General features: G+C 41.4%; 2 protein-coding genes across 2 annotated transcripts in view; one reads left to right on the forward strand and one right to left on the reverse strand.

Annotated features, from left to right (window-relative positions):
• RNF207 (ring finger protein 207) overlaps positions 1-14,537 on the reverse strand; it is a 183,890-nt gene that overhangs the window by 57,963 nt on the left and 111,390 nt on the right. The window contains 2 exon segments of the mRNA XM_044282148.1: positions 2,508-2,593; positions 2,596-2,632. Coding sequence (XP_044138083.1) covers positions 2,508-2,593; positions 2,596-2,632 — 123 coding nt within the window.
• Positions 8,027-14,537, forward strand: part of LOC122928889 (intelectin-1-like) — a 33,585-nt gene continuing 27,074 nt past the window's right edge. Inside the window, exon 1 of the mRNA XM_044282185.1 lies at positions 8,027-8,129. Within this exon, the coding sequence (XP_044138120.1) occupies positions 8,027-8,129 (103 nt within the window). The remainder of the gene's footprint in view (positions 8,130-14,537) is intronic.

The raw sequence follows: 14,537 nt of genomic DNA on the forward strand, positions 1-14,537 counted from the left end.
ATCCATGGTTTCGGGAGCCTTCCATATCTTTGGACTTTTTTTGCACTAACGTTTTTACTGTTCTGCAATGCTCAAGCACTTTAGCCCATTGTATGAACTCTTTTTATGGGTACAGCAATGTGACCTATTTTGCACTTTGAATGGACTCTGGACTTTGCACTGTTAGCTAGATAGTTAGCTTTCTTGCTTCTTTACTGATATGGACTGCCTCTGAGGATGCCTAATACTAATGGTCCCACTTTGCCTTGTGTTAGTTCAGAAAGCCTACAGGTGAAACTCGAAAAATTAGAATATCCTGCAAAAGTCCATATTTGCATATGCCCTTAACTTTTTTCTCTCCAGAGATTTGGGAGGGGAAGGAGCCAGTATGTCCTGTATCTTGGGTTCATGTGCTGCTGCTACACAGGGAGGACCAAGTGGTAAAGTCACAAGCAGTACCACTATATTAAAGGGTAACCCTGCTGCCAAAAATATGTTTCTAGGTGTCACTGTGGACTGTCTTAGAAAAATGTGTGAAAAGCTACCAGTTTAGTCATCAAAGTGTAAAGCATGATTAGACCTTGGTGCTGGAAGGGATTACAGGATAAAGCCACCCTCCTAGTTGTGGGCTTTTCATTGCATCGTGGAGGGATTACAGTACATGACACCCCTACACTCCATATGCGAATCTGGCCAGGTCGTGGAGTAAATTATCGCTTGGTGCAGTCTTTTGGTTCTCTGGTGTTACAGAGAGAGAAACAGGAAACGGACACCCTACTCAAACAGGCAGAGACCTATGGCCATTGCTATACAGTGACAGGAAAGTAGTCTAAAGCAGCACTTAACTTATTAAGGGAACCCTGGAGCATATCCTAAGCACAAGCCGAGGGTGGGTTGGTTTTAAGTAAGGGGATATGTAACACCCCGGAGTGGTATTACTATTCTTTCACTCCGCTACTGTCTTTTATTGCTAACACCAATGTCATGCTTCTATTTATTTCCATGCAATTGTAAAAAACCACAGCACTCTCCAGTCTTGATTTCCTCAAAGGTTTATTCACCAACACTTTGCGACGTTTCGACCTCTGTGGTCTTGATAAAGACCACACAGGTCGAATCGTCTCAAAGTGTTGGTGAATAAATCTTTGAGGAAATCAAGACTGGGGAGTGCTGTGTTTTTTTACAATTGCATCTAAAGTTGAGGGAGTACAAGACTGAATTCTGACACGGCAGGCACCACCACAATAAGGGTCCATTTACACGTCAGTATTTTTCTATATCTCGAATTTCGGTCCGTTTTTTGTGGATCCGTTGTTCCTGAAAATGTTTCCATAATTCATCAGTTTTCTGCGGATCCATTGACTTTGCATTGTACCAGGATCCGATTTTGCGGATAATAATAGGACAAGTTTTATATTTTTTTGGACATGCGGAACGGAACAACGAAAACGGACAGCACACATTTTTTTCAGGACCCATTGAAAATGAATGGGTACGCAACTGGTCCGGATCTGTTCTGCAAAAAACGGAACAGATCTGGAAAGAAACAACGGACGTGTGAATGGACCCTTAGGAACAGTATTTACCCCTGTTTTCCGTTGTGCTGCTACATTTAGTTTTTTTTTCTATTTATTTCCAGGTACTTTAACATTGTGCATTGATATGATTATTATGCAACTGTTTATCATGTTAAATGCCTGGTTCACCAGCAGGTGGGAGTGTAAATGGCAGAGCTATACTTAGAGAGAATGGAACTTACCATTCCATTCTGCCCCCTCTGGGCATAAGTGGGCCAGTCCTGCTTCCTTCCAGCAGGGAAGGGCAACAGTTTCCAGTTAGTTCTACTGCAAGTTCTAAGCTAGTCTGGACAGGAGTAAGGTGTGGCAGCCAGAGCAGCCTAAGCTCTGCTAACCATGGAAGCAGATTTTTAGAAATCGTTCTTTGGTCACCAATCAGCAAGAGGAATAGTTCTTTGGCTGAAGATAAGTTTTACTGAGTGTCAGGAGGGGAATAACATTTAATGGCACCCCATTCAAGGATACCAGAACAGACCTAACGTACAGAAACCAGACTTAAGCAGAGTTTAGTGCAGCACAGAGGAAGAAAACCAAGTATGTAAGCAATCTTGTCAGTACAGCAGAGAAAGAGAGAAAGCAGAGTTATTGAGTTTGCCTGACAGTTTATGCTAAAGCCTGCTGGAGCCAAGACAAAGCTTGAAAATCGTTTGGTTGAACGTTTATTCAAAGAAAGCTGCCGTTGAATTTCATCTCAAAGTCTGGACTCAAGTTATTTTTCCTTCATCCCTCAATTATTCCCCTTTTCAATGCTACGGAGCCAAAGCCTAGTGTCCCGCTGTATCCAGGTAGGAAAACTGTGACACATAAAGAGACATATAGGCCGCACTACACCACTCAGCATTTTCAACTAAACCTGGGACGCGATAGGGCCCTAGAGGGCAATGCGTTGCTCTAGTGCTCAAGTACTACTACTCCTGTTGGAGATCCCTGCTGTGTTCATTCCCGGTATACCTGCATGCTGCTGAAAAGACTATTGATTGACGTCTCCTCTTCATCTGCGCTGTTCCGGACCTCTTCAATCATGGCCTTCAGTAGGAAATTGCCTCTCTGGTTGATGTCTGCAGCTCCTTTACAGTCTGTATTAAAGATCTAAGACTGTAAATATATAGACTGGGCATGTATACAATGGATGAATGACACTAGATAATAGATCAATACTTGAGACCTCTACTGCACAGGTGAAATACCGACATTGCATGGTGGGTTGTGTTCTGTCACCGTGTGGGTCTGTGTCACCTTATAGGCCTTTATAGAGGATCAGTCAACCCGTTTTAATAAATACTTGTCAAAAATAACAAGAACTTTGCAATGCCCCCTTCCTCTTTTATTCCTCCTGGAAATGTATTAATAAATAGATGATGTGTTGCTATCATTCCCCTTGTCAATAGGTGGTATCCCTACATACACTTACACTGTCAAACCTGATTGAGCAGAGGTATCAGCATTACCCAGACCTACTTAAGAAGACAACAGTATTATAAATGGCACATGGTAGGTGGGGACCCTGTGTATATATACAGTACAGACCAAAAGTTTGAACACACCTTCTCATTCAAAGAGTTTTCTTTATTTTCATGACTATGAAAATTGTAGATTCACACTGAAGGCATCAAAACTATGAATTAACACATGTGAAATTATATACATAGCAAAAAAGTGTGAAACAAAGTAGCCACCTTTTGCTTTGATTACTGCTTTGCACACTCTTGGCATTCTCTTGATGAGCTTCAAGAGGTAGTCACCTGAAATGGTTTTCACTTCACAGGTGTGCCCTGTCAGGTTTAATAAGTCGGATTTCTTGCCTTATAAATGGGGTTGGGACCATCAGTTGCGTTGTGGAGAAGTCAGGTGGATACACAGCTGATAGTCCTACTGAATAGACTGTTAGAATTTGTATTATGGCAAGAAAAATGCAGCTAAGTAAAGAAAAACGAATGGCCATCATTACTTTAAGAAATGAAGGTCAGTCAGTCCGAAAAATTGGGAAAACTTTGAAAGTGTCCCCAAGTGTAGTCACAAAAACCATCAAGCGCTACAAAGAAACTGGCTCACATGCGGACCGCCCCAGGAAAGGAAGACCAAGCGTCACCTCTGCTGCGGAGGATAAGTTCATCCGAGTCACCAGCCTCAGAAATCGCAGGTTAACAGCGGCTCAGATTAGAGACCAGGTCAATGCGACACAGAGTTCTAGCAGCAGACACATCTCTAGAACAACTGTTAAGAGGAGACTGTGTGAATCAGGCCTTCATGGTAGAATATCTACTAGGAAACCACTGCTAAGGACAGGCAACAAGCAGAAGAGACTTGTTTGGGCTAAAGAACACAAGGAATGGACATTAGACCAGTGGAAATCTGTGCTTTGGTCTGATGAGTCCAAATTTGAGATCTTTGGTTCCAACCACCGTGTCTTTGTGCGACGCAGAAAGGTGAACGGATGGACTCTACATGCCTGGTTCCCACTGTGAAGCATGGAGGAGGAGGTGTGATGGTGTGGGGGTGCTTTGCTGGTGACACTGTTGGGGATTTATTCAAAATTGAAGGCATACTGAACCAGCATGGCTACCACAGCATCTTGTAGCGGCATGCTATTCCATCCGGTTTGCGTTTAGTTGGACCATCATTTATTTTTCAACAGGACAATGACCCCAAACACACCTTCAGGCTGTGTAAGGGCTATTTGACCATGAAGGAGAGTGATGGGGTGCTGCGCCAGATGACCTGGCCTCCACAGTCACCGGACCTGAACCCAATCGAGATGGTTTGGGGTGAGCTGGACCGCAGAGTAAAGGCAAAAGGGCCAACAAGTGCTAAGCATCTCTGGGAACTCCTTCAAGACTGTTGGAAGACCATTTCAGGTGACTACCTCTTGAAGCTCATCAAGAGAATGCCAAGAGTGTGCAAAGCAGTAATCAAAGCAAAAGGTGGCTACTTTGAAGAACCTAGAATATGACATATTTTCAGTTGTTTCACACTTTTTTGTTATGTATATAATTCCACATGTGTTAATTCATAGTTTTGATGCCTTCAGTGTGAATGTACAATTTTCATAGTCATGAAAAAAGAAAGCTAATTGAATAAGAAGGTGTGTCCAAACTTTTGGTCTGTATTGTATGTATGTATATATATGTATGTATGTATATATATATATATATATATATATATGTATATATATCAAACAAAAACATATGCCAGCACACCATTACACATGCAAACAATAGAACTAAGGATTAGAGATTATTCTGGATTAAAGTGGTACTATACCTACTATACATAAAAAAATGGAAGCTCTTAGCACACATTTTTCATCAAACATGTGTCGGGCCCATCTACTGGCATCAAGGTGGCTTCCGCAGATAAATATATCTTGTTCCTACACCAACCTGAACATTGTAGCATTAGGTTAGGCCCGGGAGAGGCAGTTCTGTTAGTGTCAGGTATCCATCTGCAGAAGCCACCTTGATGCCGGTAGATGGGCCCGACACACGTTTGATCAAAAATGTGCACAAAGACTTTACATTTTTCATGTATAGTAAATATAGTACCACTGTAATCCAGAATAATCTATAATCCCTAGTTCTATTGTTTGTATGTGTAATGGTGTGCTGCCATACATTTTTGTTTGCTGTCTGGATGTGCACCTGTGACCATGGATGTGCTAGTCTAAATTTTCTTGCAGTTTATATATATATATATATATATATATATATATACACACACATACATACATACATACATACACACACAAGGCCTTAAAAAAGAATTCATACCCCTTAAAGTTTTCCATATTTTTTCAGATTACACCCACTTGCTACTTTGTGTTAGTCTATGACATAAAATCTCAATAAAATACATTTATATTTGTGGATGTATGTGAAATGTGAGATTTTCTCTTTATATGCATGAAGTTTATAAATAAAAAGTAAAAAAAAAGGTTGTGGGTGTAATGTGAAAAAATGTGGAAAAGTTCAAGGGGTATGAACACTTTTTTAAGACACTGTACATGCCATTGTATGACATGATTTTACACAGCTGTAATATGAACTGCATTTTAAGATTTGACTTAAGAATGCAACTCTCAGGTCCCCCATGTAATATTGGTGGGGGATGATTTCTTGGTTTTGCACCAATAAAACAGATGCTAAAAAGCCATGTGAAACCAGCCAAAGTTCTAGCACACGAAACTTATAATACTGTCATTATTTTGTAGCCCTGAGGACCAATAGGAAAACCTAGAAGCAGCTGCTGCATCCACACCCTCTAAAGCATAGTAACTTACCTTTCCCAGTTCTACCTTACTAGGCAACTGTACCCTTCTTCCTTCCTCCTCCTGTACACTGTACACTTCCTCCTTCTCAGATGCTCCTGCTCCAGGGATGTCTTCATTCTTGACCCAAATCAGCAAGGACGCAACAGAGAACAGGGCACATTGCGGGGATGTATTCCTTGCCTGGTAATTGTGGTTCCTTCTCTTTACTGGCTCTTGTTCCTTATAGGGCTGACTGACATGGTGTTGTCTTCTGCCTTGTTCCTGAATATTGCCTGTGCCTCGCCCCTGGTATTGTTCATTTGGTATCTGTTGTTCTACTCCTGGCTCTGACCATTGGCTCTATTGCTGACTTTGCTCACATCTTGTCTTCTGGCCTGTTTCATCTTGACCAATCTTTTGGCAATGACCCAATCTATGACTATTCTGGGGACCGCTACCTGAGGATCTAACGTGACAAGCCCATATCTTTTTGCAGTAGTTAAGGGTGAAGAACAGACAGGTTCCTTAGATTCCGCACCACAGTCTGGACAGCACCAAAGATACTGCAGTTTAGAAAATCCACATGTCTGCTAAGAGACGTTACAGCTTTCACTTACCATAACAGCGTCATCCAGCTTCTCGCATCCTTGTATGTAAGCTGTTTCAATGTCAATGCAGTGAGCTCGACTTTCCCTGTTGAAAACCCATAAACACACTATGAAATTTATTATGGTCGGAACCACAACCTATGGAGACAGGAACAATAAATAGATGGGCCTCATAACAAAATATAGTATGGGCTCCCATGACTGGAGAGCCTGGCATTTATTCACTGTCTTTTCCTCTTTTTTTTGGACAAAAAAGTTGCATGGCTCTTAGACTAGCGCCTGTCTTTGCTTATTTAAAGGATATGTACACCTTCAGAAGCAATTTTTTTAATGATTGCATTTTAATTAATTTTGGGCTAAAAATCATTTTTTCACTTGGTCTTTATTAAAAAATATTGAGCCATTCTGTCACAAAGGGTTAATTGTTTGTCTAGCTGTGTGAATCATACTATTTACTTTCACTTTGTGATGGTCATTTAATAACCCTTATCTCTAATTTACTAAGAGGTCATAAACACTTATTTAAGCCACATTCTTATCAGTAAAATCAGAACTTTGCTATAATGAGTGTTTATAATGTCAGAGAGCAGAGATAAGGAGCCCGTCAGCTCCCCAACTGACGGAAAAGAGAAACTCCAGAGGCTGCTACTAGAGCATCTTATCTATGTACAGAAAAAAGAACTCCATATTTGTAATAAAGACCAATTTAAAACATGATTTTTAGCTCAAAATTAGTACAATGCAATAATTAAAAACATTGCCCCAAAGGTGTACACAATGCCTTTCACTACTTGCTAGAAGGGTCTTTTGACAATTAGCTGATCACAAGTTGTGCCCTTGCTGGAACTCTCAGCAGTCAGCTGTAAGATATGGGAGAACCTGGCACAAAGTGATTAATTTCTCAGCAGAGCCACCCCAAGAGATAAAAAGCATCACACTTGTGTCCATTCAAACAGAGACACTCTTTGTGACTGCACTTTATTCTGGACAAGTGAAGAGGATTCTGAACAGAAAACCCCATCTATTAAAGGGGTTGTCTAGTTATGGAGCCAACAATTCCTTTGGTCTAGACCTGTGCCCCTGAACACAAAAAAAGGAAGACTCACCTGTCCACTGTCCCGCTGCTGCTCCATTCCCATCCCTCTTTTTGTTTTGTATAATTGTCTTTTTATTGAAGAAGTCACACAAGTGGACGACAATGCTGCTCTACGCCATATAAGCTGCCAATCACTCGGTGGTATTTCCTTCTCCAAGTATCTCTCCCATTTAGACATATACGCATAACCCGTGGGGATTCCGGAGTTGAGAGAAGAACCTATATGCCTGATATAAGACCCCTGGTGGAGGTCGAGAGTTTACAAAGTCGTTCAAACATTGTCGGAGTAGATACCTTCGTATCATGAAATAGGGTTCTAAGCAGGTGTTGAATTTGTATATGCTGCCATCTAGAGGACTCAGGTAGATTGTATTTTTCCTGAAGCAATTCAAACGGTATAACCTCAAGGGTCCTATATTCCACTATATCAGCAAATCTGAATAATTTGTTGGAAAACCACGGCTTAAAAGATGTGTATTGTAACCCTAACGGGAACACAGGATTAAATAAAAACAAGGTAATGGAGGATTTATCAGATACCAACGGGAATTTCTGCTTGCAACTTTTCCAGACATTGTATGTTAGTGACATAGGACCCAACAATTGGGTAGCACAATTGGCCGGTAATGGTGACCACAAAAGGGCATTAGGGTGAATAGGGGCCAACCATAGCTTCTCAATTTCCATCCACCTAGAGAATGCCAGGAGGTAAGACCATGCAGGGATACGACGTAAATGTGTTGCCTAGTAGTATTTCGTTATATCAGGAAGCCTAAACCACATTGTGACTTGAGGGCGGGAGGAGTACTGCAAGAAATCATTCCCATCCCTCTAATCCCTGCAGGACCAGGAAGTGGCAGGGTCCAGTGACCACTGCAGCCAATTAGAGGCTTCAGCAGTCACAGAGACTTGAATGATACATCATTTCTTTGACATAGCATCCAAGCCTCAGTGACTACTGAGGCCTGTGATTGCCCACAGTGGTCATAGGACCCAACTGCTTCCAGGACCTGCAGAGACTGCAAGTGGCTGGGAACGGAGCAGCGATGGGACCGCGGACAGGTGAGCCTTCTTTTTTATGTTCAGGGGCATATAAAGATAAGCAAAAAAATGTGTGGATCCTCACCTAGTCATAAAGTTTTGGGATTTTATTCCTGAATGCCATCCACTTTTGCAACTGATTCAGCAGCATAATGTAGGTCTGGACCAAAAGGGTTGCTCCAAGTGAACAACCCCTTACGGGCTCCTGAATAGTAGATACACTGGTAGATATAAGCTTCCATGTAAGTTACCCTAAACTGAATGCATGATTAATTCAAAGCCATTGTAGTCCACATCAAAAAATCACTGAATTTCCTCAGATCAATCTCACAAACATGATGTTAGTAAACCTCCATGCCATTATACTTGCTTTTAGATAGATAGATAGATAGATAGAATGATCACTTACACTTGCATATCACGGAAGCAGTTGATGCAAAGCATAGATTTGTTCTCTGTAGAAAACATGATGTAGGGTTCCTCGTGTAAGGCTGTGTGAATGTTTGGATAATTAGAATGATATAATTAGAAACTATATATAATCAGTAACAGATATCAGAAATGAACGGCTCCGTCTAATGATTTTGGGCCACTGAGCACTCTGCACAAGACCACTCGATGGAAGAGAACTATTATCATTTATCAATGCAGGAACCAAAATTGTGCTCAGCCTGACTAAAGTCCTTCAGAAAGCGTGAGCATGACCAATGAAGGTTAGCCACTGAATGGACAGATGTTTTATGGGGTTCCTACACTATCCTATCCCCCCTTACCAGTGGTCGTATACATAGAAGAGACGGGGCTGCATATCAAAATGATTGGGAGCCCTGGGGTTTGCTTCTCTCTTGACCCCCTTACCATGACATCTGATAACTTGTTTGCTACTTAGGCAGCTGTTCATATCATGTAACATGAACATTAAAAGGGGCTTTCCAGGATGGCTGCTTTCTTCCAACACCAGCACACCTATCCGCAAGCTGTGTGTGCCGCCACATCGCACTCCCAGTCACTTCTACTGAGGTTCACTGCAGTACCAGACATAACCCATAAACAGGTGTGGCGCTGTTTCTGGAAGAAAGCAGCCAAGGCCTTTAATGTAATTTTAAGTGCTTGTATGACATGTAAGTGACTTACCACATTTCTTGTGAATATCCTTAGCTTGTTTACTTAGGGGCACAATCTCATGGCAGGAGAACATTTTAGCTTTATGGGTCTCATCTTTGCACTTGACACACAGAGGTTGATTACAGGTGTTGCAGAAATACATCATATCGCCATCCTAGAAGAAGAAGAATGCAATAAGTGCATATATTACTTCGTACTCATCGGGTCAGACACCTGATATTATCCATTGCAGTTTCTTAATATAGTCTGTGTGTTTCCAATATGATCATGACTATTCCCAGCAGCAGCAGAGGAGAAGGGGGCTGATTTTGTAAGAGGTAGTGACCCTTCCACTCTTTGGATTATGTTCATGATGGGTTCAGTGTTATGAAATCATGATGGAAATCAAGAGAAATGGGAGTTCACAGATTTAGAAGTCAAAGTCCACAGCTGTACAGATTATTTTAAGTCAGGAGAATGCTGATTTTGCAGGAGAAAGTGACCTGTCCACTCGAGATTAGTGATCGGGCAGTATTAATAAATAATTAAGGAAATAAAGACAAACAGGAGATAAGATAGAGGAAAGAACAAGATCTACAACAGCACCAGTTATTTCAGGTGAAGAACATGCTGATTTTGGAGAGGACAGTGACCTGCCCATTCATATTAGTGAGGACATATATATTTGCGACAAAGGAGGAAGAGAATGGTAATCATCAGGATAGTCAGGTGTGTAAGTTGGAGGATGCACACTGAAAGTACAAGAAGCAGATTTCCTCAGCAGTACAGAGTATTTCAGTGCTTGCTTATCTTGTGGTAGGCATCAACCTGTCTAGCCATGAGATTATGTTCAGGAGCCATTGGCTGCAAGTAACAGGGGAAGATGTGAGGAAAATAAAGTGATAAGTGGGGGGTCTCAGTCATCTACCGGAAGGAGCACATCCCCCCCTAGCCGTACAAATCATATATGTCCTTAGGTGTAGAGATATGGTGGGCCCCATTCATGGAGAGATATGCACTCATGAAACATTACCAATACCAGTCCATAGTGACGGTCATAAATCCGCCATCTTCGTATGATCCCTGGACTAGTAAAGATGCAATCCGTCTCAGCACTCTCGCTTCATGAGATTGAAGTGGAGGTCACTTAGCAGAAGGTGACACTTTTCCTACACTGCAGGTCATTATGAGAGACACACACGGAATTAGGACTATTCAATTAAACATTGACTGACAGCCGAGCAGAGGAGTCGAGTTGTGAGGAGAGTGGATAGGGAGCGTGTAGGACGCTGGATGACTTATCCCCTGGTTGCTGACAGATCAGGGGACCCCAATCAAGAATTTTGTCACCCCCAACTCCACATACGAGGACTCTGTAACGGATATATAGCACGTGTACTCCACAAGGTAAGTCACAGCCATATCATAGGGGGATCAGGGTGAACATGGGTGTCAGGGGGGCCTCCAACAAACCACTCTGCTTTGGCCAGGGAATTTAGACTATGGACTAGAACATCAAAATAAATCTTTGCCCCTGGTATAGTAGTAGTGTGTAGTAGCAACTTAAAGGGGATAAACTGCTTGCTGTTAGTGAGTCGTACTATTTGGAGTGCTATTTGTTCACAGCTGAGAGTTTGTTACAGTGTATTCATGTAGGCAATACTTTCAGCAACACACAAAAGGCACACATATTTTTCCTATGGCAGGTTGATAGCTCTTACCTGGAGGGACCCATTGTAACAAACTCACAGCTATGCAGGCAGGATTACAGCAGGATAGGATTTTAGAATTGGAAAGTAAACAAGAGAGCTTCTATTCACTGACAGCAAGTAAATATCTTGGTAAGAAATTTAAATACATTAGTTGCATAACTTTTCATTACATTATGGTTTATTATAGGTTATTACCATCTGATAAAAATGATGGCATATCACTAGGACATGATGGATAAAGGGGTACGGCAATGCCCCCACCAATAATAAAATGATGACATATCCTAGCAATATGATCACTTTAAAGGGGTTCTCCGGGAATTAAGAAAATGAAAACTATTACTTTAATATATATTTATTCTCAAATACCTTACATTAGTTATAATGGTTCGTTTTGTCTGGGGAGCAATCATCTGGGGAAACAAAATGGCCGCTGTCCCATTAGTTCACACAAAACCTGTCCTGATCACACAGGAGGACAAGTTACTTTACAACACTGAGGTGAAGAGCTGCCTCCTCCTCCTCTCTACTTCAGGGATTATGATCCTGAATACAGATGATAAGAACTTTAGCTGAATCTCTGTGGAATTTAGCTCATGAGGAGACATGAAGTACAGAGAGGACGGACAGGACAGGCTGTGGTAATGGAGACTGTATACAAGTGCTGCTGCTCATTAGCTACACCTCACCCTCCTCTCATGTCTCCTCATCATCTCCATTCCCACAGAGATTTACCTGTATTCAGGATCATGATTCCTGACAAGCAAAGCAGAGAAAGGGATGAGGCAGCACTATGGCTCACTGTGGTAAAGTAACCCCTCCTCCTGTGTAATTAGGACAGGTTTTCTGTGTACTAATAGGACGGCGGCCATTTTATTTCTCCTAATGATTGCTCCCTAGACAAAACAAACCATTCTAAATAATGAAAGGTATTTGTGAATATATTTATTTTAAAATAATATTTAAGTAGTTTCATTTTTTTAATTCCTGGACAACCCCTTCAAAATATTAGAATAACTGTTTAAAGGGTTAAAATAAACAAACATATTAATATGATCATCTTTATGGTAGTGCATTACTGTAAAGATTGCCATTTGGTTTCATTCCTATGTTAACAACAAAATGCTTCTTCATAGCTCACATCAAAATGTTCCTGCACTTTCTGCTGTTGCTCCCCCTGGTGGCTGGGCAAACTGACATTTCAACATGCACATCATGTGGTGAGTAGCATCACAGTGAATGATTGTTGTGATTGCTTCTAGGAACTATATAACTATAAATCTATCTTGCATTAATTGGCCTTAGTAAGCACAAAAGTGGGACAGATGACATAAGAGGGGGACAGAACGCTGTAAAAAGGAGACCCTCTTGGTGGATGTAGACTAGGGTTACATGACGATTTGCAGTTGTGCGACATAAGAATGTTGTGCTACAACCTCACAATTAATGATAGTGAATGTGATTTCATTGCGACCTGGAAGGTGCCATAACAGCAACCCAACATATAGCAGAGGGCAACCCTGTTGGATTTCTGCAGGACCACATTCGCTTTCATTAGGTGGGACTGGCAGCATGATATCCAGGATGACCTCTCCTCAGGGTAGGCCATTAATATCTGATTGCCACGTGTCCAATACCCCGCAGCCCCATCAATCAGTTGTTTCAGAGTACCTCTGCCCCATCCATTGTGTAGTAGACAGTACTGTTCCCATTCACTTTAGCTGTTTAGTTCTGGGGGAAACTTACGGCTCCACAGCTACCCCAAAACAGTTGATTAGCAGGGGTGTCAGATCCCAGCAGAACAGATATTATATAGGCCATCAATAGAAAGATCCTGGACAACCCCTTTAATGTCGAACAGCCACAAGTTGCCAAATATCCCTGGCCTAATTTGGTTAGGTAGAAATCAGATCATGACTGGTCCATAAAAATGAGGTGGAATCATGTTGACTACTTTCTCCCAAAGCATCTTTGAGCTTCAAGCAACATCTTGTCACACAGTATGGAAGGGTGTGAGAAGTTCTAGGATTACTGTAGCCGGCGTCCTGTTACTGACTTTTTTCCAGTGCTGTAGCTGGAACTTGAGGAAAGGGTGGCTTAAAGAGTAACTAAACCTTTGAATAAAATGTTAATAAGATTTCCCTAATGCCATAGTAGCACTTTTTCTAATATACTTTTCTAATGCTTTTTTTTTATTTTTTTTATCCACTTTCCCTCCCTAAAACGCACCATTTACTGTGCGCTTAAAATTTACATTTCTGTACACCGCTGACTGCTCAGCGGTGTACGGAGTACGGGCAGGAGGGCTTATTACTGCTCCTGCCTAACTCCTGGCATACCACATACCCTGTAACCATGAACTATGCCAGGATTAGCTGAGTGGGGAGGTTTAGTTACTCTTTACACTTAGGGGGACTCTGGCTGGCACTTATGGAAACTTTTTGGCCAAGGGCAGACCAGATTAACCATGCAGTCTTTTTTTTGCCAGAATTGTTCTATGTTTCCTATACAGACGTGGACAAAATTGTTGGTACCCTTTGGTCAATGAAAGAAAAAGTCACAATGGTCACAGAAATAACTTTAATCTGACAAAAGTAATAATAAATTAAAATTCTATAAATGTTAACCAATGAAAGTCAGACATTGTTTTTCAACCATGCTTCAACAGAATTATGTAAAAAAATAAACTCATGAAACAGGCATGGACAAAAATGATGGTACCCCTAGAAAACACAGAACATAATGTGACCAAAGGGACATGTTAATTCAAGGTGTGTCCACTAATTAGCATCACAGGTGTCTACAACCTTGTAATCAGCCATTGGGCCTATATATATGGCTCCAGGTAATCACTGTGTTGTTTGGTGATATGGTGTGTACCACACTCGACATGGACCAGAGGAAGCAAAGGAAAGAGCTGTCTCAAGAGATCAGAAAGAAAATTATAGACAAGCATGTTAAAGGTAAAGGCTATAAGACCATCTCCAAGCAACTAGATGTTCCTGTGAGTACAGTTGCACATATTATTCATAAGTTTAAGATCCATGGGACTGTAGCCAACCTCCCTGGACGTGGCCGCAGGAGGAAAATTGATGACAAATCTAAGAGACGGATAATCCGAATGGTAACAAAAGAGCCTAGAAAGACTTCTAAAGAGATTCAAGGTGAACTTCA

This window comes from Bufo gargarizans, chromosome 2 (genome assembly GCF_014858855.1).
Source record: "Bufo gargarizans isolate SCDJY-AF-19 chromosome 2, ASM1485885v1, whole genome shotgun sequence".
NCBI lineage: Eukaryota > Metazoa > Chordata > Amphibia > Anura > Bufonidae > Bufo > Bufo gargarizans.